The 27,006-nt window shown below is 44.4% G+C and overlaps 1 protein-coding gene across 5 annotated transcripts in view; it reads right to left on the reverse strand.

The window, feature by feature from the left end:
• The window catches only part of DYNC2I1 (dynein 2 intermediate chain 1), an 83,886-nt gene that overhangs the window by 43,566 nt on the left and 13,314 nt on the right, over window positions 1–27,006 (reverse strand). For 4 of the 5 annotated variants that reach the window (XR_007923741.2, XM_002715015.5, XM_070077208.1 and 1 more), the window contains 6 exons: window positions 22,382–22,437; window positions 21,063–21,117; window positions 16,189–16,254; window positions 9,673–9,750; window positions 8,969–9,185; window positions 4,057–4,159 (listed from right to left, as the gene is read on the reverse strand). Coding sequence is in view for 4 of the 5 variants with exons in the window: in XM_002715015.5 (XP_002715061.2) it covers window positions 4,057–4,159; window positions 8,969–9,185; window positions 9,673–9,750; window positions 16,189–16,254; window positions 21,063–21,117; window positions 22,382–22,437 (575 nt within the window). In the remaining variant the exon portion in view is untranslated. The remainder of the gene's footprint in view (window positions 1–4,056; window positions 4,160–8,968; window positions 9,186–9,672; window positions 9,751–16,188; window positions 16,255–21,062; window positions 21,118–22,381; window positions 22,438–27,006) is intronic. The other variant, XM_070077209.1, reaches the window with a different exon arrangement.

Here is a 27,006-nt window from a genome sequence, read left to right on the forward strand (position 1 = left end):
GATAGGCGTCTCTAGGTTTAGCTTCAGCTGCATCCCACAGGCACGGTACTGAGCATGTTGGTTTTTATTATCATTGTTAAAAATAGTTTGTAATTCCCCTCCTGATTTCTTCTTTGACTCACAGTTTATTAAAAACTATAATGCTTAATTTTCAAACTTTGGGGAATTTCCTAATTATCTGCTTATTAAAGTTTTCAGCATAATTCCACTGTGGTAAGAAAACATATTCTGTACTGTTTCAATCCCAGCATCATATGACCTTTTGCTAAGAAAAGAATATGGACTGAAAAGAACATGGCAGGCGCCAACACGTGGAGCAGCAGGTTAAGCCGCTGTTTGCAACGTCAGCATCCGTATCAAAGCGCCAGCTCAAGTCTTGGTTACTTCGCTTCCCATTCAGCTTCCCGTTAACTTGCCTGGGAAGACAGCAGAAGATGGCCCAAGTACTTGGGCCCCAACCACCCATGTGGGAGACCAGGATGGAATTCTAGGTTCCTGGCTTCAGCCTAGTCCAGCCTTAGCTGTTGCAGGTATTTGGGGATTGTGATCAGTGGATGGGAAATCTCTTTCTCTCTCTCTCTCTCTCTCCCTCCCTCCTTCCCTCTCTCCCTGTCACTCTTTCAAATAAATAAAACAATATATATTTCTAAAACAGTGTTAGGTATAAGTTTTTCTTTTGTTAAGATTTATTTACTTATTTATTTATTTACTTGAAAGGCAAGGTTAGAGAGGAGAGACTGAGAAAGAGAGAGAGATCTTCTTTCCACTGGTTCACTCCCAGAATGGCTGCAACAGCCAGAGCTGGACCAGGCCAAAGCCAGGAGCCAGGAGCTTCATCCACTTCTCCCACATGGGTACAGGGGCCTAAGTGCCTGGGTCAATCTTCTGCTGCTTTCCCAGGTGCATCAGCAGGTAGCTTGACTGGAAGTGGAGTAGGCGGGACTCAAACCAGCACCCATATGGAATAATTTACTGCATTGGCAGCTTAATCCCCTACACCACAATGCCGGCCCCAAGTGTAATTTTCAATGTTATGTTAGGTACAGTTTGTTAGCTAGGTAGTTTAACAGTACGGGCTGTTAGTTATGAGATTTTTCCAGTACCTTTTAACCTTTTAATAAGTACCCTACATATATTAACATGCATTCCTACCCTATTAAAATCTCCCTTAAGTACTTTTACCTCTTTCTGTCAGGACCTTACAACAACTAAGTATCCCCCTTCATTTCCTTCAATTTTTGTGCTATGCTGTTAAGTAATTTATTTGAAAGTCAGAGTTACAGAGAGGCAGAGAGGCAGAGAGGCAGAGAGGCAGAGAGAGAGAGAGAGAGAGAGAGAGAGAGAGAGAGGAGAGAGATAGGTGTCTTCTATTCAATGGTTCACTCCACAGATGGCTGCAATGGCCAGAACTGTGCTGATCCAAAGCCAAGAGCCAGGAGCCAGGAGCTTTCTCTAGGTCTCCCACTAGGATGCAGGGGCCCAAAGACTTGGGCCATCTTCCATTGCTTTCTCAGGCCACAGCAGAGAGCTGGATCAGAAGTGGAACAGCCGGGACTCTAAACAGCGGCCATATGGGATGCCGGCACTGCAGGCAGCAGCTTTACAGGCTATGCCACAGTGCTGGCCCCATTTAATTACTCTTTTAATTCTTTCAAATAAAAAAATAATTAGAAAAAAAAAGAGCATTCTGGGGGCCGGCGCTATGGCACAGTGGGTTAAAGCCATGGCCTGCAGCACCAGCATCCCATATGAGTGCTGGTTCGAGACCCAGCTGCTCCACTTCCGATCCAGCTCTCTGCTGTGGCCTGGAAAAGCAGTGGAGGGTGGCCCAAGTGCTAGGATCCCTGCACCTGCGTGGGAGACCTGGAGGAAGCTCCTGGCTCCTGGCCTCGGATCAGCGCAGCTCTGGCCGTTGTGGCCATCTGGGGAGTGAACCGGAGGTTGGAAGACTTCTGTCTCTCCCCCTCTCTCTCTGTAACTCTATTTTTCAAAAAAGTAAAATAAATCTTTAAGAAAATAAAATAAAAAAGAGCATCCTGTTAAGCATTCTGTTATGCAATTTTCTCAGAATCAGGTTTAAAAAACAAACAACAAAAGAGAACTTTAGTTTTACTGCTTCAATAGGATGCCCAAAATATAAGGCCAACAAAAATCCTGTGAAAACTGTTAATTTTATCAGTAATGGTTTATTGTTCCTTTAGCAAATATTTACACACTATTTACCAAGGCCATTCAGTGAGCTGGAAGGTATAGAGTTTTTTTTTGGTTTTTTTTGTTTTTTTTTCATTTAAGCCTTAAAAATATTTGAGTTTAGCACAAGAAACCCTTGGCTTAAAAATATCTTGTATAAAATTCTAAATTTACAGTAATTAGAAGCTTGGACCTTGATGTCTGGCAGTCCTAGGTTCAAAACTCAATTCTAGGGGATGGCGTTGTGGCACAGCAGGTAAAGCTACCACCTGCAATGCTAGTATCCCATTATGGATGCCAGTTCATGTCCTGGCTGCTCCACTTCTAATCTAGCCCCCCGCCAATGGCCTGGGAAAAGAAGCAGAAGATGGCCAAAGTGCTTGGGCCGCTGCACCCATGTGGGAGACTGGTAATAAGCTTCAGGATCCTGACTTCAGCTCAGCTCCACCCTGGCCATTGTGGCCATTTGGGGAGTGAACCAGCAGACAGATGCTCTCTCTCTGTCTCTCTCTCTAACTCTTTCAAATGAATAAATAAATCTTAAAAAAAGAAAAACCTCAACTTTACCAGTCACTACATTTTGACCTTGAGCCTTTTCTTTCTTATCTCTAAAATGGGGCTGCTAAGGAATCTGAGGTAATACACATAAAGCAGCACTCCAAGCTACACACATAAAATACCTAAGTGGAGCAGGTGCTGTGGCATAGCAGGTAATGCCACTGCCTGCAGTGCCAGCATCACATATGGGCACCGGTTCAATTCCCTGCTGCTCCAGTTCCCATCCAGCTCTCTGCTATGGCCTGGGAAAGCAGTAGAAGATGGCCCAAGTCCTTGGGCCCCTGCACCCGTGTGGGAGACCTGGAAGAAGCTTCTGGCTCCTGGCTTTGGATCAGCGGAGCTCTGGCTGCTGTGGCCATCTGGGGAGTGAATCAGCAGATGGAAGACCTTTCTCTCTTTCTCCCCTTTGTGTCTATAACTCTGCCTCTCAAATAAATAAAATCTTTAAAAAAAAATACAAAAGCACTCAACTCAAGTATTATCTAATACGAGTATTCTTAATCATTTCTAATTTCCTTAGCTTCGTCAAGTGAGACACAGATGCAGTGATACTGAACTCACAAGGATACAGCAGGACTGACATTAACTGGCCTTCAGTGACAACAATGCCAACTGAGAAGCCACGTTACAAGAGCCACACTTACTGTCCCCTTGGGGGTTTCTGGCCCCCAGCTTAGTGAAGTGCGACTGTGATTCCGCCTCAGCCAAAACAGACTCCCAGGGTAACTCCTCAATAGCCAGCCACAAATTTAACAACAAACATCAGATGTCAAACATCTAAGACACCAGTACACATACTCGCACTACCAGCCTAATATCTAAACGCAAAGATAAATGTGGCACAAATTAAAGGATACACCTAAACAGCCAACAGAGAAAACAGAGTGGGCTGGCACTGTGGAGTACTGGGTTAAACCTCCACCTGCAGTGCCAGTATCCTATATGAGCACCAGTTTGACTCTCGGCTGCTCCACTTCCAATCCAGCTCTCTGCTATGGCCAGGGAAAGCAGTAGAAGATGGCCCAAGTCCTTGGGCCCCTGCACCCACGTGGGAAACCCAGAAGAAGCTCCTGGCTCCTGGCTTTGGATCAGCCCAGTTCTGGCCTTGCGGCTATTTGGGGAGTGAACCAGCGGATACACGACCTCCCTCTCTCTCTGCCTCTCTGTAACTCTGCCTTTGAAATAAATAAATAAAAACCTTTAAAAGTTTTTTTAAATAAAGAAAAGAAAAAGCTTTTTTTTTAAGTACACTGAAGCAAACTGTATTACAATTCCATAATCCTTTGGCAAACTTCCCAAAATACCTACTTTTGCTTAAGGGCCTGAGTCCTACTCTTCTGGCGGTGTGAGGCTGTTGCAAAATCCACAAAAATTCCACAAACAGGGGCTCTGGAAGGAGAATTATTCCCATCTGTACCAGGGGAAAAGAGCTAATTAGGTGATACTGAAGTATTTCTTTCAAGGAAAAAAAGACAAGAATAAGACAGAAGAATATGTAACAATGACATTCCACAAGTTCTTTACCCGAAACTAATGACAGCAATGCTAAACATCTGTCAAGCACATTTAAGAGGTTTGTCCTGTTTAATTCATCTAAAACTTTCAGGCAACAAAGCAAATTTTACTGATCATCTACTGTATGTACAATCACACTACTCTAGCTTTTAAAAATAGTTTTTTAAAGATTGTATTTATTTGAAAGGTAGAGTTACAGAGAGATGGAGAGACAAGAGAAAAAGGTCTTCCATCTGCTGGTTTACTCCCCAAATGGCCACAAAGGCCAGACATTGGTTGATCTGAAGCCAGGAGTCAGAAGCTTCCTCCGTGTCTCCCACACGACTGTAGGAGCCCAAGCACTTGGGCCATCTTCTACTGCTTTCCCAGGCCATAGGAGAGAGCTGGATCAGAAAAGGAGCAGCCGGTACTAGAACTGGTGCCCATATGGGATCCCAGCACTGCAGGCAGAGGGGCGAGCCCCTTTAAAAATACTTAAGACAGATCCAACTCAGTCATAGGTTCCTCCACTATCCCCAAAATATAAAAGATTATATATATATATATATAGTAGACCTCCCTTACCTATAGTTGTTTTACATAGTTTCAGTACCCATGGTCAGCTGAAATCTTTCATTATTAGATGGAAATTCGAGAAACAATTCATTAGCTTTAAATTTTAGGCTGCTCTGAGTTGTGTGATAAAATCTTGTGCCACCCTGTCCTACCCTTCCCACTATGTGACTCATCCCTTTGTCCAGTGTACCCACTCTGTATACCCACCCGCCAACATTAAAGACTTGGCAGCCATTTTATCAGATCAACCATCCTGGCATCACAGTGCTTGTGTTCCAGGAACCTTTATTTTCCTTAGTAACAGCCCCGAAGTGCAAGAATAGAAGTGCTGGCAATTCAGACAGGCCAAAGAGAAGTGATAACGTCCTTCCTGTAAGTGAAAAGGTGAACATGCCTTACAAGGGGAAAAAATCATATGCTGAGGCTGCTCGGATCTACAGTAGGAACAAGTCTACCCATGAAATTGTGAAGAAAAAAAAACTGCTGGTTTTGCTGTGACTCCTCAAACTGCGAAAATTATACCCACAGTACATGGTAAGAGCTTAGTTAATACGGAGAAGGCATTAAATTTGTGTGTAGGCATGGACATGGACAGCAACACACAGCAGAAAGAACTGAGCAGGCCGGCGCCGCGGCTCACTAAGCTAATCCTCCGCCTGCGGCGCCGGCACACCGGGTTCTAGTCCTGGTTGGGGCGCCGGATTCTGTCCTGGTTGCCCCTCTTCCAGGCCAGCTCTCTGCTGTGGCCAGGGAGTGCAGTGGAGGATGGCCCAAGTCCTTGGGCCCTGCACCCCATGGGAGACCAGGAGGAAGCACCTGCTTCCTGGCTTCGGATCAGCGCAGCTCACCGACCATAGCGGCCATTTAGGGGGTGAACCAATGGAAGGAAGACCTTTCTCTCTGTCTCTCTCTCCCACTGTCTAACTCTGCCTGTCAAAAAAAAAAAAAGAAAGAAAAGAACAGAACAGAACTGAGCGTACGTATGACGTCAGTGAGAGATGCCCAGAAAGAAGTGACTGCAAGCCATTGACTGCAAGTGAGGGATGGTTACAACAGACTCAGGAACAGGGATGGACTAAAAATATAACAATTCCTGGAGAGGCTATCTCAGTGCGGAAGCTGCTGCCACACTTCTAACAGACTGAACAAGCTGGTTAAGGAGAATGCCATCCAAAGCTGGTCTTTAACTGCACTGGAAGAAGATGCAAAACAGAACCCACCAAAGTGCAAAAAAAAATTCACAAAACTGCAAAAGAGGCAATGAGAGCATAAAACATGTGGTAACCCCACAGGGCGTATGATAAAGCCAGGCACAGGGTACTGAGTGAAGGACACACCACTCTCAGAAACACCAACGTGATTATTTCACTGTGTCCTGGCGACATAATCACAAATCAAGAATGACAGCCATCTTGTTGATGGAATGGTTTCGTCAATACTTTATCCTAGAAGCAAGTACTGCTTAGAAGGGTTAGGATTTAAAGTCTTCTTAATAAAAGTCACTGCACCTGGCCATCCTGAAACTATCTGCTATGAGAATAAAAACGTCAAGGTTGCATTTTTACCCCACTGTTGCAGCTCCATGACCAGGACCCTGTTTGATTTGTCATGGACACATACACATACTTGTATCTCATCACATTGGATCAACACTTGATGCAGATTTCAATTTAAACACAAAACAGTGCTGGAATATTCTCTACGGCTGATGCAATGCCATTCATCAAAGCTTCAATGGATAAATGAAAATCAGAAACTAAATTCCTACTGGAAGAACTTAAAGAGTATAATTGAGTTTTAAAGGCTGCTGGGGACTGACAGAGAAGTCAGGAAAACCCTGTGTGCAGCAAGACAAGCTGGTGGGAAAAAGTCTGTCAACAGGGGTGACAGAGAAGTGGACAACCTATTGAAGGCCATCAGGAAGTGTTAGCCAATGAGGAAGTTAAAGAATTTGCTGGGTCTGGTGTTGAAGTGCAACAGGTTAAGTTGCTACCTGTATCACCAGCACCCCGTAGGAGTGCCAGCTGGAATCTGAACTTCTGCACTTCCAATCCAGTTCCTGCTAGTGCGCCTGGGAAGACAGAGAAGATGGCTCAAGTGCTTGGGCCCCTGCACCCCGGGGGAGACCTGGATGGAGTTAGGGGCTCCTGGCTTTCACCTGGTCCAGCCCAGCCACTGTAGCCATCTGGAGAGTGAATCCATGGATGAAGATCTCCCTCAATATCTTTCTCTCTCTCTCTCTGTACCTTTGCCTTTCAAACAAAAAAATTTGCTGAGTCATCTCAAGAAGAAAAGGAAGATGATGAAAAGGAAACTGAAGCAGAACTAGCAACCTAGATATTACTAAAACTTGTCAAAGGGTTTAGAATTGCAGACATTAAAAGGACAAAATTATGAAATACAATCCAGCACAGGAACACAATATTAAAGTCACTCATGTGATCATAACCTCTTCAGCAATAATTTGATGAACTAAACAGATCTGCTAAGAAAATTGAGAACTTTAAAAAACATCTTGCTCACATCTCAGACTTTAAAAACTTTTTTTAAAGTAATAAACTTTTAAAAAAAGACTTAATGTATGTGTATAAGTATTTGAAAAGCAGAGTTACAGAAGGAAGAGAGACATCTTCTATCCACTGGTCCACTCCCCAAATGGCTGCAATGGCTTGAGCTGGGCCAGGCAAAACCAGGAGCCAGGAGCTCCATCCAGGTCTCCCACACGGTGCCAGGGGCCCGTGCACTTTGGCCACCTTCTGCTGCCTTCGCTGGTGCATCTGCAGGGAGCTGGATGGGAAGTGAGGCAGCCGGGACGCACACCAGCTCTCGAGTACACGATGCGGGAGTCGCAGGTGGCAGCTGAACCTGTGCACCCAGACGCCACCTTCTCAGCAACTTCTGAGCTCCGGCAGGACCGGAACGCGGTCCTGACATCCTGCTGCACACTCCTCTGCACATGCTCCTCCACAGCAGAGGCAGGCAGCCAGGCCTGGACACCTGCCCAGGACAGGCTAATGAACACAATACAGACAAAACGAAGGCAGATCCTTAACGCTGCCAGGACAGGCACCCCTGGCTTCAGAGGCTTTCAGCTGTAAGTTTACAGAATAGTCTAAATTCAGCGCTTGCCATGGGGTTTCACTACCTCTGTAGCAGACACAAAATCAGAATACTGATCTCCCTGTTGGTGCTCCTCCTGCAGTTACATTACACTCATAATTACTAATCGTGATTCATTGTTTTCATCATTATTTTACTAGATGAATAAAAGTAGTGTACCCCTATACTATTATTTTATTTTACTTTCAGTGCTAGGTTTTTTTAGCTGTTTTTCCTTCAGTCACTCTAAAACAGTCACAGCCATCGTCACTCAGTGATGAAGACGTATTCTAAGAACTGCCTCTTCAGGCGATTTCATCTCTGGGCAGACATCAGAGAGTGCACTGACACAAACGTGACAGCTACAACCTCAACAATGCATCACTAAGTGACAGAATTACGGTGCCACCGTCGTACATTCAATATGTCACTGATCAAAATGTTGTTATGCATCATTCGACTGTTTCCTGTTCTATTCGCACAAGTAACTTATCATACCCAGATGCCAAGATCTGGGGGTTGAAACGTATTTCTAAACTCCTAACCAAAACCTCTGGGGGGACAAAAGGCTCAGTGAGAAACGTTCTTCGTGACCAGCGTTGCCGAGCCGCGCTGCTGAGCCTTCACGGCCATGCTGCCCCCTCGGTCTGCGGCCTGCTCACAATGACTCTCATTTGCTGGCATCTCTGAGTCTCCTGCTGGTAACCACGACTGCTCCCTTAGTGAAAACTCAGGCCAATCGGGAAAACAAGAGCTTACACTCACAGACTGAGCAAGAACTGATTACGTTGGAAAAATGAGTACACTGCACACTGACGGGCACCTGACACGTGCTCACGGCCACCCTCAGGCCTCGGGTGCCAGAGAGAAACTTCTTCCATTAGACGGTCCCTAACACCCACATGATTCAAGGCTCTTCAACGTCTCACAGATCAAAAGGGCACAGCATCACCCCAATGGACAAAATGCTACTTATCTGCCCACCTGATTACAGGGACCCTGTCTGTAACAGGTCCTACACAGACATATGAGCATGGACACCATCATTTACCTGCCCTGGACTCCCTGGTACAATCCACTCGACCTTGCTTCTGAGACAGTTTCAAGGACAACTCGCCAACCCTTTCATTTTCTGCATTAATGGCTTTCTGAATTTCTTGGATTTCCTTTTTGCGGGCCGGAGGAAGTTCTTCGATGTTTTCTTTTGATTCAGTCTCATTATTACTATCGTCATCTCCATCACAAACCTCAAAGTCATCTTCATAGTCCTATAATAACAACATTTTTGGAACACTTTAAGTAGCACTTGTACTGAAGAAAACATTACAATTTCTAATTTAAAATAGAGTCCTTATTATGGCTAAGACAGACTTTTATAGTTCACTGATTTTAATATCATTGAATTATATAGTTCTATAAACTGCACTTATTTCTCTAAAAATGAACTGCACAATATACAACCGCTGTGCCAAGAATCTGAAAAGTGTTTATTTGCATACAGTTACACACACACATATTTGAATGCTGTACACATAAAAATGGACTAAATTTTAAAGTCCCTTATTTATATCATATTAGTAAGCATTTCCATAAGTACAGTCAATTTTTCAAAAGTTACAGACAGACCTAAAGCAAATCTAGTCAGATACTGGATATTAAAAATATTAAGAGAGAAAAAAGCTATAATACTTCACATATGCTAACTTTTAAGAATGAATTATGTTTAAGCAGAAAAACTTTAACTTTTATACATACTTCAAAATCACCTTCAAAACTGGGTGTATACTCATCAGCTTCAGTATTTTCTAAATCAATGTCTTCTTTTTCAATTTCCTAGAGGTAAAAATAAAGCATGAAAAAAAATCAATCATAAACTTGAAATTTGTAAATAGGCTGGGAAACTATATGCTTTCTGAGATTCACTTGACTTTGAAAATTTTAAAATATAAGTATTTATAAAACCAACAAAGGCTAACTGAATTCTTGCAAGAAATACCTTTGTTAATTTACAGATATGACTAAAAGAAGAAAATGGTTAACAAACAGCCTTTTAAGAAAACTATAATTTTGAGGAGCAAAAATAATGTGTTATACACAGAAATCTAAGTGTGCAGCAATCCATTTCTCACCCATGAATGCATTCCCTACTGATGGTTTCATCTGCAGTGTTAGGAACACATACACAGAAACGCATGCTCAAGAACCACAGTCAGCCCAGTCCCGCCTGAACTGTCAGACCTCCCAAAGGATGGAAACGTTGACTGAGAAGTCTCACGGCACCACGGCCCCTTCCTTTCCACGGACAGGCTGCCCAGATCCTGCCAGGCACTGGGTCAGAGAGCACCGGGCTAATCACCTTCCACTCCACCAGGGGGTAAGATGGAGGCGCGCATGCTGGGCCAGGCCTGGAGGGGTGGGAGGCTGCACACCATCTTGGTCTGCTAGGTGAGAGTTTGTCAGGGAAACGGAGTAGAAATATGGGTGCAGGTTTCCAGGCTAAGAGGATGGCAGAAATGCAGTAAACATCTGGAGAATTCAGGCTTTCCCTCAAAAGCTGTCCCTCCCTTTATTTACATCTGCTCTTCCACTTCCTACGTACTGGTATCATCCACCTACCCAAACCCCAGGAATCCTCCAGGCTCTGCCCTGCCCATGCCAACCTGACAGTCGGCTCCCACGTGTCTCCTGGCCCCTTCCCCTCCTGTCACGACTGTCACCCTCAGGTCAGCATCTGCTATCCCTCCTGTGTCCCTGGACTCACGGGGGGTTCACAAGCACCCTTCTAGGAAAGGGACCTGAACACCCCACCCCTCCTGCAGACCATCAGAACACGCCACAGACCACTCACAGAACCCACCCCTCCTGCAAACCATCAGAACAGGCCACAGACCACTCACAGAACCCACCCCTCCTGCAGACCATCAGAACACGCCACAGACAGGTCACAGAACCCGCACGTGGACCTGAACACCCCGTCCCTCCTGCAGACCATCAGAACACGCCACAGACCGCTCACAGAACCCGCATGTCCATCCGCAGGAGGCAAGAACCCCACCATGGGATCATTCTGGTTCCTGAAGAAAGACGGACACGGAACACAGAGGGAAGGACTAGAACAAGGAGAGTGGAGCGGCCGCCACAAGAAGCTGTAACAAGGGTGACTTGGACTTAAGGGGAAGAAGGGAAAATGATCCTGCTCTCCCGGGCTTCCATATTCAGAACCTGGACTACACCAGTGTCATCAGCCAACACATGGACGTGAGAGCGCGAGCACACTCAGAGGGGGCGGAGGGAAGAGGGAAGTCAGGGCGGCCTGAACATAGCGAGGGCGAGGGGCAGAAGATGCACGCGCAGGCCTGGGACTCAGGCAGGAGGCTGGCGGAGCGCTCGGCTGCACCATCTGTCACCTAGGAGGGGAATGCTCGTCTCCAGCACCAAACTGACGGCAGTAAGCAACACCATCAATCGATTATACCACCAAGCAGCTGTGGTGTCACTCACGTCTGGATATTCAATTCTGACCTTCCAGCATGAGAAGTTCCTGTACGCCTACGTATCTACGAGGATGGCCAAGGACACCTTGCTACGGGAGGGTGGAAGGTGAAGTTTTACTGTGAGCAAATACTTTGCAGGAAAAATGGACCTACAAGGTTTTTTTTTTTTTTTTTTAAGATTTATTTATTTATTTATTTGAAAGGCAGAGTTACATAGAGGCAGAGGCAGAGAGAGAGAGAGAGAGAGAGTCTTCATCCAGTGGTTCACTCCCCAGACGGCCACAAAGGTGAAGCTGTGCTGATCTAAAACCAGGAGCCAGGAGCTTCTTCTGGTTCTCCCACATGGGTGCAGGGGCCCAAGGACTTGGGTCATCTTCCACTGCTTTCCCAGGCCAAAGCAGAGAGCTGGATCAGAAGTGGGGCAGCAGAGACTTAAACCGTGTCCACATGGGATGCTGGCACTGCAGGAAGCAGCTTTTCCCATTACACCACAGCGCCAGCCCTCAGTGTACTTTTTTTGAGACTTTCAGTTTCTAGTTTCATGGGCGAACAGCTTAGGAAATAAAATGAAGAAATACACAAGACTTGACTAGGATCTGTAAGAGAGGAGCAGGCGCAGCGCAAACTGCTGCCCCCAAGCGTGGAGAGACAGCAGGCAAAGTGCAGGGAGTCCCTGCTGCTGGAGCCAGCGCCAGTGCAGGAAAACCTCAGCTGAAACTGCTCAGCAGGTGTGGCCCAGGGCAGGCAAGACCGAGAGCTGAAAATGCCGGGGGCCCAATCACGGATGCACGGCACGTGCTTGTGAACTTTATACGTGACTGCAGGAGGGAAGCCCCTTGTGCTTCTGGGGGGCACGAGGGGACCAAGAAACACACTACTAGGAGACGCAGGCAGGACGACAGTGCTTCCCCTCCCCCACACCTCACCACCCACCTCCTGTTGCCCGTGACAACATAGCCCGCTACCGAGAAAACACTACAGGGCACACTGAAAGGGACAACGTCCAGCTTGAAGAGACAGCCGCAGCATGAGTTCCTGACACGGCAAAGATACCGGAATATGAGACCAGGAGTGTATGGACAGCACACAATAACAGATCGATAGAGAGAGAGAGACTACAGGGAATAACCTCAAGTCAGGGATCAAAGACACTGCAACACAAACGAGGAGTGCCTTTGACGGGCTCAGGAGCAGAACGGGAAGAAGCAGCTCAGGGACAGCTGAGGGAGAAAAACCTCCGAGCGTGAGGGTATCTCGGCTGAAACCTTCAGAACGGAAACGCAAGTGAATGAACAAAGCCTTAAAGAGGACAAAACGGACCAAAACTGTGCGATTCCTACAAAAGGGGTAACACGTGTGTAACGGGAGTATCAGAGGAACAACAGAGAAAGGAACAAAAGAGAAGTCTCAAGCAATGACTGGAAATCTCCCCAAATTTGGTGTCTGTTGGACACCAAACCAAGGACCAGGAGGCTGGCAGAACACTGAGCAGTAGTCGTGCAGAGGCCACCACGAGAATCTGGGGTGGTGACGTGCACTTAACGGGAAGAGGGAAAACAGACTCTGCTCTGCCAGGCCGTACGTTCTTCAGAGAACAAGACAACAGTGTAGGTCAGGAATTCAGATACAGGGCAGCTGGCAACCAGCCCAGCGGTTAGGACGCCTGCACCCGACCCTGGAGTGCAGCTCCAGCTCCCGATCCCAGCTTCTTGCCAAGGCTGACCCTAGGAAGCACCGGTGACAGCTCAAGTCATGGGGCTCCTGCCGCTCACACAGAGGGGCTGTACTGCTTGCCTGCTCCGGGCTCCAGCCCCAGCCTAGGCTACTGGTAGCATACGGGGAGGGAACCACTAGAAAGGAGCTCTGTTTCTTTTCTTTTCTTTCTTTCCTTCATTTTCTTGGCTTTCTTTCTTTCTCTCCCCACCCCCCACATACTTTCTCAAATAAAATATTATTTTTAAATTGTGGGGTTGGTGTTGCGCTGCAGTGGTTTAAACTGCCACTCACAACACCAGCAACCGGCATTCATTTCAAAGCACAAGTCCCACTTGCTCTGCTTCCAATCCAGCTTCCTGCTAACGCGCCCAGGAAAACACAGGAAGATGGCCAAAGTACTTGGGCCCCTGCCACCCACAAAGGGAGACCTGGATGGAGTTTCTGGCTACTGCCTTTGGGCTGGCTCGGCCCCAGCTACTACAGCCAACTGGGATGAGCCAGTGGACAAAAGGCTCTCCCTCCCTCCTCTGCTGCTCTTTCACAAAATTAATAAATCTTGAAAAAAAAAAAAAAACACTAGGGAATGGAGCAAAGAAAAAGAGGCAGCGGTAACTGCAAAAGAACAGTTTTTGCGGGTGGGAGGGAGGTTATGGGGGGAAAAAGCCACTGTAATCCAAAAGCTGTACTTTGGAAATTTATTAAATAAAAGATAAAAGAAAAAGAGCACAGTTTTGAGTCATCTTTGCTATGCGAAGGTGCTTTACCCTGCATTCCAGCAAGAAACACATAAGCAGAGAAAATGAGAATGTGGGTCACAATTTTACATTCCTATAATCCTAGCTTAACCAATTCAGCAAAACTGAAACTACATTGAAAATCATGGCTAGAACACATTCAGACACTTGCACCCACTGTGTTCTCCTTAAATACGATAAGCACTCTCCTCATCTGGACCCAAACTTGCAAGTATGATTTTATTACCATCACTTCCAACATATGCTCCTCTTGCTGACGAAGGAACATTAGTGCTAAAGCTAGATTCATTTCCTAGTAATTCACGCCATTATACACTTGTCCAAAACCATAGAATCTACAACACCAAAAAGTAAATCCTAATGCAAACCACGGACTTTGAGTGATGATGTGTCAATTTATGTTTTTCAACTGAAACAAAGAGTATCAGTCTAATGAGGGATACTGATAATGGGAGAAGCTATGCATGAGTGAGGACAAAGTGGAACAAGAGAAATGTACCTTTCTCTCAGTCTTGTTGTAAATTTAGAAATGTTCTTTAAACATGTCATAAAATACAAATCAAAGGGGGGCTGACAGTGTGGCGTAGCAGGTAAAGCCACTGCTTGCAGTGCCGACATCCTATTAGGGCACCAGTTCGAGTCCCAGCTGCTCCGCTTCCAATCCAGCTCTCAATCCAGCTGTAGCCTGGGAAAACAGTGGAAGATGGCCCAAGTCCTTGGGCCCCCAGCAAATTCGTGTGAGAGACCCAGAGGAAGCTCCTGGCTCCTGGCTTTGTATTGGTGCAGCTCTAGCCATTGCAGCAACCTAGGGAGTCAATCAACGGATAGAAGACTTCTCTCTCTCTCTCTCTCTCTCTCTCTCTCTCTGTCTCTGCCTCTCCATAACTCTGCCTTTCAAATAAATAAATAAATCTTAAAAAAAATTAATGCAAATTCTTTTGGCATACTTTTCTATCAAGTCATGACACATTACATTGAATGAAAATACTGTATTTGTTGTACAAATAATATCTACTGATAAGAAAAACAAAAACAAATGTTATATACTTTCACCTGTAAAGAAATCTTTTTATTGAAATGTAACATTTATGTGATACACTATAATGCAATATGTATAATGAACAAGTCAAAGTAATTAGTATTTCTATCTCCTTAAACATGTATCATTTCTCTGTGCTGGGAACATTCAAGATCTCTCTCTTCTAGTTCTTTATAAATCATACAATAAGCTGTTGGGACCGACCATCACCTCCTGTGCTGAGAAGACCGGAACCTGCACTCCTATTTGTGTATTGGTACCCCTGAGACAACCTCCTCCATCCCTCCCACCACTAGTCCCCTGGTAGCCTCGAGGGACCACCATTCTACTCTCTACTTGTCTGAATCCACTTTGGCAGTTTCCATGTATGAGCAAGAGAGAACATGTGGTATCTGTCTTCTGTGTCTGGCCTATTTCACTTAACAGAATGTCCTCTGGTTCCACCCTTTTTGCCATAAATGATAGGATTTCATTTTGTTGTTGTTACTGAATATATTCCATTGTGTATAACATCCACATTTTTGTCCATCTGTTCATCCACGTATGGAGACACCTAGGTTCGCTCCATATCTTAGCTACCACAGGAGTCTTAAACAAAAACTAGTAAACATCACACTTTATATTCATGTTCAAACTCAGGATGATCGGGACTCTATACCACATCCTGTGTCTGGCCAGCATTTTGAAACTGCAACTCACCCACTCAGTAAACATGGCAGCACACTCCACGCGCCAGGCACTCAGCTAGGTGAAGGGGCGATACGGCGGGGGGCGGAGAGCAGGGTACCGTGGTTCCTTGATCTCTCTGATTTCACGTTTCTGAAAATTATGTGAGCTTCTCTGTTTCTCCCAACAATGGCCTGAATCATGTCTTTTGTGACTTCTCTTTCTTCAGATTTTCCCAGTCTTCTCCCATTTGAAGGCAGAGCCACAGTGAGAAGGCTGGCTGTTCGCCCGACCTAATCCTCTTCCCCGCAAACATCTTTCCAAAACCTCTCCCTCACCCTTCCACAAAGAACACTGAGGCTGCAAACAGCAGTCTGGCTACCTCTTGCCCCACGACCGAGACTGCCTTCAACAGGACCAGACTTTCAAACAAGAGAAAATAAAATTTCACATGCAAATCTCATGCATCCTTTATATTAACGCCCTGATGTCTGAAAGGAATAAGAGTTACACCAATAACATGGTAACACGAAGGCAAGGAAGCAGGAGGCACAGTACATGTCCGGACAGACTGCCACGTGTATACGGACACACTGCTTACCACAGTTTCTTCACTTTCTTGCCTCTGAGACAGCTTCCACATCAATGAGGCTTCCTCGTGGCCATGCTTCAGGAGAGGAAAGCCACCATCAGTCCAGGGAGTAACACGATGCCATCCCAGCTCCTCCCACGCAGGTGCCACCCTTGCACTTCAGCGCACAGACAGCAAAGCTCAAACTCTGGGAACCTGGTCCTAGCTTTGTGGTGTATGAACTATGTGACTAGGGAGATTAGCTTAAACTCTGTGCCATAGTCATACCTGAAAAATTAGATTACAATGGTACCAGTGAAAGGAGTGGATAAAACAATGCTTGAGATAGGAAAATCCTGATAAATGTTACCTATTGTTACTCATACAAGGAAGGTATGACACTTACCCAAACTATTCAGTATATGAAACTGGTGACAGTAAATGTATTATTCATGAAGAAAATAAAAAGAATTTACTATGTGTCCAAAGAACTTTCGTGGCACATAGTAGGCTATCCATGTTCTGAAGAATTGAAGCAACATAAATTCAGTGTTGAGACTATAAAATATATGACCAAATGTCACAAGTAGCTGGGTTCCCAGCACCCTTATGGAAGACCTGGATCTAGTTCCACACTCCCACCCTCAGCCAGGCCCAGTCTTGGCCATTGTGGACATTTGGGGAATGAACCAACAAATGGGCACACATTCTCTCATTCTCTCTCCAATAAATAAATTTAATTTAAAAAAATATATATGAGACTAGTCATAAGCCAAAAAAAAAGCTAAGTTTCAAAATCACTTCTGAAATGTTTCTGGGAACAAAACCATCACACATTTCACTTTTGTGGCAAAAAAAAAAAAAGTATAAAATATCTCATTGGTGATTTTTCATACTGATTACATGTTGAAAGAATACTACTTTAGGAGCACTGGATTACATATGTTACTAAAATTAGTGGTTTTTTTTTTTTTACTTCCCTAATGTGACTACTAGAAAACTTATAATTTAAAATGTGGCTCACATAATAATTCTAGTAAACAATACTAATCTGAATTTTAGAGAAAAAATATTGGGAGACATGAGAAAAAGCATAAAAAATAGATACATTTTCATTCACTAATTCCACAACTTCAGTTCAAGAAATTCATCCACAAAAAGAATGTGAGGTGATGTTCAGCACAACGGTTAAGTCACTGTTTGGAACACTGCATCCCATACTGGAGGGCCTGCTTGGAGTTGTGGCTATTCTACTTCTGATCCAGTATCCAGCTCACGTACACCCTGGGAGGTGGGAGATCACAGCTTAAGCACTTCAGTCACTACCACCTACATGGGAGACCCAGGTCAAATGCTGGGCACCCGGCTGCTGCAGGCACTTGGAGAGTAAACCCGCAGATGGAAGATCTCTGTCTCTCTGCCTTTTGAATAAAAATAAAAAATTTTTTTTTCCAAAAAAGAGGGGTAAATAGATTTCCACAACCAACTGGGGAAGAACAGTGGGCTGCACAGTATGTGTGTTTATGTGTGTATGTGTGAATATGTAAACAATAAAAGAAAAATAAACATATTGGGACGAGCACGCGCACGCTGGGCAGCCACTTGCCGGCCTCCCATGCTGGTGCACTGATTCTGATCCCAGCCACTCTGCTTCTGCTCCAGCTTCCTGCTAACATGCCTGGGAAAGCAGTGGAAGATAGCCCAAGTGCTTGAGTCATGGCCTCCCATGGGAGACCGGGGTGAAGCTCCTGGCTCCTGGCTTTGGCCTGTCCCAGTTCTGGCTGTTATAGGCATGTGGGCAGTGAACCAGTGGATGGAAGGGGTCTTCTCTCTGTTTCTCCCTCCCTCTCAACTGCTCAACCTTTCAAATAAATAAATTTTAATATATAATATATATTATATATAATATATACATACATGCATATCAATATGTGATTGTAAAAGATAATGAGGAGAAATATTTGTAAGGCTAACATTTTCCTATGGTAAGGGGTATAGCTTTAGCCAGACAGTAGTTGACCCAACCAGCATCCCCCAAAATTCAATGATCATAGCCACATCAAAACAATACATGCCATAAGAACTAATTTATATAAAATTATGTGTTTGCATATGTATGTGGAATAAAGTTACATAAAACTACGGCATCTAATTGTTAAATATGACGGGTTTTAGGTAACTGCAAAGAAATAATTATTCTTCAGAAATAATTCAGAAGACAAATAATCTCGCCACGTTACCTGAAATAACCACAAAAGGAACTAAAAATATGGTTTGATACGAACTCTACAATGTAACATTTTATAGTTATTGCATAATCACTAGGAAGACTATTCTTGTGATAACTAGGAAGACGGCAGTGAAAAGAAGCGTGTGGAGAAATGCTGATACACTAAGCGAAACAGCAGCATACATCACTACTCCCACCCTGCATACATACGTATAGACAAGGCAGTTTACAAGACAAGAATAACTATGCAAGGAGAGACATTGCGAGTGCACATTGCTATCAGTGACAAGTGTTTAGGGAGCAAGCACTGAGCCTAGGCATTAAGACACTGCACGCTACACTGGAGTACCTGGGCTGGCTACCTAGCTGCGGTGGCTGACTTCAGCTTCCTTCTAATGTAGACACTGGGAGGCCCTGGTAATACTTCAGGTAATCAAGCCCACCCTTCTGGGATACCTACACTTAATTCCTGGTTTCTGGCTTTGGTCCCAGCACAGCTCCAACCATTGTAGACATTTGGGAAGGAACCAGCAGATGAGAGCTCTCTCTGTGTTTCTGTCTATTTCAGTCCCCTTTGCCTCTCAAATAAATTTGTGAAAGTTTTTTTTAATTTTTTAAAATTTTAAGTACTTGATAGAATTTGCCAGAGAAGGGCCAACACTGTGGCACTCCAGGGTAAGCCACGGCCTGCAGCATCAGCATCCCATATGGGAGCCTGTTCAAGTCTCGGCTGATCCACTTCCAATCCAGCTCCCTAATAATGTGGCTGGGAAAACAGCGGAAGACGACCCAAATGCTTGGGCCCCTGCACCCATGTGGAAGACCTGGAAGCAGCTCTTGGCTCCTGACTTTGGCCTGGCCCAGCCCTGGTTGCTGCAGCCATTTAGGGGGTGAGCCAGCAGATGGAAGATCTCTCTTTCTCTTTCTCTTTCTCTTTCTCTTTCTCTCTCTCTCCTTCTCTCTCTAACTCTGTATTTCAAATAATTAATAAATAAATCAATCTTTAAAAACAAAAGAATTTGCCAGAGAAGCCACCTGAGCCTGGGCTTCTTTGTGGGAAGATTCTTAATACTGAAGAAATTTCCTTATTTTCTTTTAAAGATTTATTTTATTTATCTGAAAGACAGAGTTACAGAGAGAGATAGAGACAAAGAAAGAGGTCTTCCATCCACGCTGGTTCACCCCGAGATGGCTGCAATGGCAGGAGCTGCGCCAATCTGATGCCAGGAGCCAGAAGCCTCCTCCGGATCTCCCACGTGAGTGCAGGGGCCCAAGGACTTGGGCCATCCTCCACTGCTCTCCCAGGCCATAGCAGAGAGCTGGATCGGAAGAGGAGCAGTCGGGACTTGAACCGGTGCCCATATAGGATGCCGGCACTTCAGGCCAGGGGTTTAATCTGCTGCACCACAGCACCGGCCCCCAGAAATTTCCTCACTTATGAATCTATTTAGACTGCTTGTTTTTGTTTTGTTTTTTTTTTAAGATTTATTTTATTTATTTGAAAGACAGAGTTACAGAAAAAGGTAGAGACAGAGAGAGGTCTTCTATCCGCTGGTTCACTCCCCAGTTGGCTGCAATGGCCGTAGCTGCACCAATCAAAAGCCAGGAGCCAGGAGCTTCCTCCGGGTCTCCCACATGGGTGCAGGGGCCCAAGGACTTGAACCATCTTCACTGCTTTCCCAGGCCATAGGAGAGAGCTGGATCAGAAGTGGAGCAGCCAGGAATAGAACCGGTACCCATATGGGATGCCGGGCTTCAGGCCAGGGTGTTAACCTGTTGTGCCACAGCGCTGGCCCCCAGCTTGTTCTTGAAGTAGGTTTGGTAATTTATGTTTCCAGGAATTTGTTCTTTTCATCTAACTTCTCTAATATGTTAGCATAAAATATTGTTCTATCCATCATCGAAAATCTCTAATGTTTTAACTGTGTTTCTCCCTTCAATTCTGTCAGGTTTTACTGCTTGTACTATACTTGGGGGCTCTCTTGTTAGGGATGTATTCATTTACAACTGTCACATTTCCTGCTGAACTAATTATTTGATCATTATGAAATGTTTCTCTTTCTGTCTCAAAATCTGCTTTGTCTGGTATTAGTACAGTCAATCCGACTCTCTTACAGTTGTTCAATGGTTTACCCTTGTCCATCTTTTCACATTCTCTTTTCTAAGATTTATTTATTTATTCGAAAGTCAGAGTTAGAGAGGGGCAGAGGCAGAGGCAGAGAGAGAGACAGAGAGAGAGAGAGGTCTTCTATCTGCAGGTTTACTCCCCAGATGGCCACAATGGCTGGATCTGTGCTGATCCGAAGCCAGGAGCCAGGTGCTTCTCCTGGTCTCCCATGGGGTGCAGGGCCCAAGCACTTGGGCCATCCTCCACTGCACTCCCTGGCCACAGCAGAGAGCTTGATCAGAAGAGGAGCAGCTGGAACTCAAACCTGCACTCACTTGGGATGCTGGGATGCAGGCGGCTTTACCCGCTAGGCCACAGTGCTGGCCCCATCTTTTCACTTTCAATCTGAGTCTTTTATTATAAAGGGAGTCTCTAGTAAGCATTCTGGGAAGATCATTCGCACCACATGCAAACAAATCCTTTCTTGAGCTCTGCTTTCAAGAGGAAACACAAAGTAAGACACATGACTAATCTCACTGCATGAACAACCTCAGTGCAGATTCTTACCTTCCTTCTTGAATCTTTATCTTTTCCAATATTCTTGACTAAATTCTCTGCATGCCTAGAAAGTAAACATGATCAACATTAAAATTTAATTTTAAATCATGACCTTAAGAAAAATGAAACATTTTTCTTCTTAGTAAAAGTTCTTATCAATATTTTGTTATGATTAAGAACTGCTATCTGTTAGCAAAGCATGTTTTATTCGAATTATGAATGCTAAAGACTTCCCAGTACTTTCACTATTGCAACAGTAACGCAAGATAGAAGACCTCTTCGGCAGAGAGAGGAAATTCTGTGTTTTAACAATCTTTTGTGTGTGTACATAAATCTATCCTTTAAGAGTTCTAGAGTTTGTCTATAATTTTATTAATCTATCCCAAATACCATTTTATGTGGCATATAAAACTTATATTTCTAAAACAAAATTTAACTTGAAATATGTTCTATTTTTCAATCATATTTCACTTTAGTTGGGACCTAAAGTAAGGTTTACAAAATTTCAAATTGATTCCCAATTTTTAGATCTTATAAGACACAGTAATTCAATATAACATGGGGCTTAATAGATATACAGATCTGAATAAAAGCCTACTTTACATCCTAACAGATTTATAATATAAAATCTAGGAAGCTCACCCAGGTTTAAGTGATGTTTTTGCTCAAATGTGTAAAAATTTGGGTAAGATAGCAAAGCTGAGTTCTCCTAATCTATGAAAATCATCACAAAATGCAGCTGTCCTAAAAACCTGAATCCAGGGCTTCTGTTCAAGATGAGCATTCACACATAAACTCGAGCCTGCAATCTTCACAAGGCATGATCACCAAGATTTCACCGGAAGGCCACCCAATGGCATAATTGAGAGGCAGACCCCAGACTCGAGGCGAGGCCGGTCCCAGCAACTGCTCTCATGGTGACTGCCGCAGCCCAGCTGAAGTGTCCTGGTGCTCACGATTTGTGAATGCTGAGCTGGGGCAGCTGCTAGAATATGGCATCAGTGAACGCGACCCTGAATGGTCTACTCGAGTCTCTGAAAGGAGCTAATCCATCTACCTGGAGACACTTTTCCTCTAGACAGAGGAAAGACCACCTCTCACACAGTGAGAAACTCCCAAATGTCTTACTTCCCATAGTAAGTACTCATTCTCTAATTTTATATGAACAAAAAGACTTGCAGGCGTTAAATCTAGAGAAAATTAAATACTTCTATAACTTATTCCCATTTACTAGTTATAATTAGGCAAAAAAAGAAAAATTCATTTTTATAGCATTCTATGAGATCTATGCTGTATATAACAATCAAGAAATGATGTAGATTCCTTACTGGCTGCCAGTTCCATCTCTTTTTGAATTTGTTCCTCGATTTCTATGTTCACCATTCTATCAAAGAGAAAAAAATTCCATAACCTAATTAAGTAATACATCATAACAAATTAAGGATAATCAGTAAACTCTATAAAACAAGTATGGATATAAAATTCAGCAATAGCATCTACAAACATTTTTAAAAATAACTATTTTACTTTATATTTTTTTAAAAAAATTGTTTTTAAAGATTTATCTAAAGGCAGAGCTACAGAGGCAGAGGCACAGAGAAAGAGAGGCCTTCCATCCACTGGTTCACTCTCCAATTGGCTGTAACAGCTGGAGCAGCGCTGATTCAAAGCCAGGAGACAGGAACATTCTCCGGGTCTCCCACATGGGTGTAGGTGCCCAAGGGCTTGGGCCATCTTCCAGGGCTTTTCCAGACCATAGCAGAGAGCTGGATCAGAAGTGGAGCAACCAGGACTAGAACTAGAGCCCATATGGGATGCCAACACTGCAGACAGCAGCTTTACCCACTATGCCACAGCGTTAGCCTCAGCTATTTTTAATAAATTAGGCAATGTAAGGAAAATAAATAAAAGTATATTAAAATGGTGATTATATATTACCCCAGTACATATAATAATATATAATAATGGATGTACTAGTCATCCATTTCACATAACCGACACATAATTTATGGATAAATATGACTGGTTCCTTAAATTGCTGAAAATTGCAGTTTCAAGCATTTAGAATATCGCTTTTTCACAGATGTATGTTACTACAGAGAAAAAAAAACTTCAAAAAACTTCTCTGGAATTAACTGAACTTTTAAAAATAAAATTAGGGGGCCGGCGCTGTAGTATAGTGAGCTAATCCTTCGTCCTGCAGCACCGGCACCACATATGGGTGCTGGTTTGTGACCAGGCTGTTCCTTTTCCAACCCAGCTCTCTGCTATGGCCTGGGGTAGCAGTGGAAGATGGCCCAAGTGCTTGGGCCCCAGCACTCATGTGGGAGACCCAGATGAAGCTCCTAACTCCTGGATTTGGCCTGGCCCAACCCTGGCCGTTGTGGCGATTTGGGGAGTGAACCAGTGGATGGAAGATCTCTCTTTCAGTCTCTCTCTCCTTCTCTCTCTGCATCTCTGCCTTTGAAATAAATATATATTTTTAAAAAATCTAAGAAAATAATCAGATATATTAAAATTTTCAACCTATTCATGACAGAATTTATAATACCAAAAAATGCTAGTAACCTGAATGTTCAATATTGTTATTAGCTAAATAAATGAAGTTATGACCACAGGACAGAATACTAGATGGCTATTAAAAATCCTAGTATTAAAAAGGATTCCCCAGAACAAAGAGAAGAGAATACCACGATTCCAACGTTCGTTTTCACAAAGTTCATTTACGCGTGCAGAAAAAGCAGTGCAAGGATATATATACACAAAATACCAAAATGGATTATCTGACTCCAGGGTCATGCGCAACTTGTAATTTCTAATACTTCCCTGTACTTAAAAATATTTCTAAAATCATTGAGACAATAAATATAATTATATGTTGAACAAAAGAGATTAGAAGGGAAAAGGAATGAAATCTTAAGAGCTAGGTAGGAAAAAACTACAATTTAATGGTTAACTAGACATAAATGAGGAAAAAGAAAAAAGTGACCAAGTTAATTGTAAGAATCAAGCAGCCAGCACTGGAAGAGCCCTGGGGTAATGCTGGCCCGAGGGGCTGCATGTGGGCAGGCGACATGGGTGATGGCCAGGGATTACCCACTGCTTTCAAGTCCTTATCTCAGTACCTACAATGCTCACGGAGATGGGTAACACTGCTAAACCCTCACGGCCTGCACAGGGCAAAATCTAGAATAAAAGTCTAGAGGTTTTGTCTCTTTTCCTATGATCTGTTTTATTTATTTGAGAGGCAGAGTTACAGAGAGAGGAGAGACAGAGAGGGGTCTTCCATCCCCTGCTTCACTCTCCAAATGGTTGCAATGGCCAGGGATGGGCCAAGCTGAAGCCAGGAACCAGGAGCTTCTTCCAAGTCTCCCACATAGGCACAGGGGCTTAGGCATTTGGGTCATCCTCCACTGCTTTCCAAGGCACATTAGCAGGAAGCTAGATCGGCAGTGGAGCAGCCAGCACTCCAACTGGCACCTATGTGGGATGCCGGCACTGCAGGCAGTGATTGAAGTCCCGGCTGCCCCACTTCTCTTCTAGCTCCCTGCTAGCAGCAGACGATGGCCCATGGTGCTGTGGTACAGTGGGATAACAGTCCTGGTCTACAGTGCCGGCATCCCATATGGGCGCCAGTTCAAGACCCAGCTGCTCCACTTCCAGTCCAGCTCTCTGCTATGGCCTGGGAGGGCAGTGGAAGATGGCCCAGGTCCTTGGGCCCCTGCACCCACGTGGAAGACCTGGAGGAGGCTCCTGGCTCCTGGCTTCGGATTGACGCAGCTCCAGCCGTTGTGGCCATCTGGGGAATGAACCATCGGATGGAGGACCTCTCTCTCCCTCTGCCTCTCTCTCTGTGTAACTCTGACTTTCAACTAAATAAATAAATCTTTAAAAAATAAGAAAGAAGATGACCCAAGTACTTGGGCTACTGCACCCATCTGGGAAGACTCAGAGCTGCTCCTGGTTCCCAGCTTCAGTCTGACCAAGCCCTAGCATTTGTGGCCATTTGGGGAGTGAACCAGCAGATGGAAGATCGATCTCTCTCTCTCTCTCTCTCTCTCTCTCTCTTTTTCCCTCTCTCTCTAACTCTTTCAAATAATGAAAATAAATCTTAAAAAAAAAAAAAAAAAAAAAGATATCCAGAAAGATGTTTCAGAGACAGGGACTAAACAAATGCAATCTAAGCATATCATTTCTAGTAACTGAGCCTGGCCTATGGAATGGACAACAGCAAGTTCTATATAATGTTAGTGGCAGAATCCAAGTGGAGAGTATAAGGGTGTCTATTGTAAAATTCTGTCAACTTCATGCTCAAAATGTTCATAATAAAATGTCAGAGAAAAAAGCAATGAAAAAGTTGTGATCTAGAGAAGAGCTTTTAAAAAATAAAAAATGCATACCTGTCCTTGGGGATCTGTTTGTCCACTAGCGTCTCACCGAGCTTTCTAACCAGTCCACGGCCAGGAATGCACACATTCCAAGTGACTGATTGGAGAGGAAGTGCATGGGCCTTAGACAGCACATACACACATGGAAAATTTGAGACTGTGTTGTGACTGCTAAGAAACATAACCACCATTTAGCTCCAAAAGGAAGGCAGGGGCGGTAGGCGACGGTGGGTTTCAACACAGCTCTAAGAAAGGCACCAGGGTGAAGACAATGGGGAGAAAGGACGCGGATTCATGCCACAGGACAGTGAAAAGAGCAAACTGGTGACATGAGACCAGGCAGCAATCTATTCCTTTTTCATAAGTTTACTTCAAAGGCAGAGAGAAAGCGAGTGAGAGAGAGATCCCATCCTCTGTTCACTCCCCAAATGCTCACAACAGCCAGGGCTGGGCCAGGTCAAAGCCAGGAGCCTGGGGCTCCACCTGGGTCATCCATGTGTGTGGCAGAAATCCAGATACTTGAGCCATCTGGTACCTCCCAAGAGAATTAGCAGGAAGCTGGATAGGAAGGGGAGGAGCCAGAACAAACACTCTGACAAGAAGTGGCTTACCCCACCGTACCACAAAACCTGCCCCAGTAACCTACTCTTAACTCAACTGTTTCTCAGCTTAAATGGTCCTGGTTTTAATCCAAGGCTTTTGGTTCCTACAACAAACACATGTGCATACAGTAGGCTTCAGCTATGTATACTTGCATCAGCAGGCCAAGTCCTGGGCTTTGGCTAAAACCCCATCTTGCCCTTGAAGGTGTGAATCTCTCTCAGCCTCAGTCAGCCCCTGACCCCCTGATCCCACTAAGAAATAATAGAATAAAACCATACTAGCTACAGATTCTGTAAAGAGCAGCAAAAAGTACACATCAGAACAAGATACTAAAATGAGTCTAAGAAAATATTAAGCATGTACAGTAATTAAATTAATACCGACGGAGAGATTAGATCCTTTGCAGCCAGTGTTTTATATTTTTGGTCTGTTTTGTTTGGTTTGCTGTACACTTACACTACCAACTCTGGCTGAACACTGATTACTTGGCTGCTCACTTAGTCTCCACTGTAAAATATCAGGGCCAGGCTTTTTGCCTTTCCATTAAGACACTGTAAAGACACGTCTGTCCTATCTCAGAGGACCCGGGTTTAGTATCTGGCTCCAGCTCCTGACTTCAGTCTCCAGCTGATGCAGTGACGGCTCAAGTGTCTGAGTTCCTGCCACCCACGTGGGAAACTCAGACTGAGTTCCCAGCTCCTGGTCCAGCCCTGCTCACTGCAGGCACCTGAGAAATGAGCTAGTCAGTTCTTTGCTTCCCTGTGTGAATATCTGACCGTGTGTGAGTGTGTATATCTCTAAAATAAATAAATTTTTAAATAACATCAGCTACCTTTATAATGCTAAATCTCAAAATTTTATAACAGGTTCTCAAATATAAGTTAAAAGTACATTCCTAGGGGCTGGCGCTGTGGTGTAGCAGCTAAAGCCGGCGCCTGCAGTACCGACATCCGATATGGGCG

Source organism: Oryctolagus cuniculus, chromosome 7 (genome assembly GCF_964237555.1).
Source record: "Oryctolagus cuniculus chromosome 7, mOryCun1.1, whole genome shotgun sequence".
Classification (NCBI taxonomy): Eukaryota; Metazoa; Chordata; class Mammalia; order Lagomorpha; family Leporidae; genus Oryctolagus; species Oryctolagus cuniculus.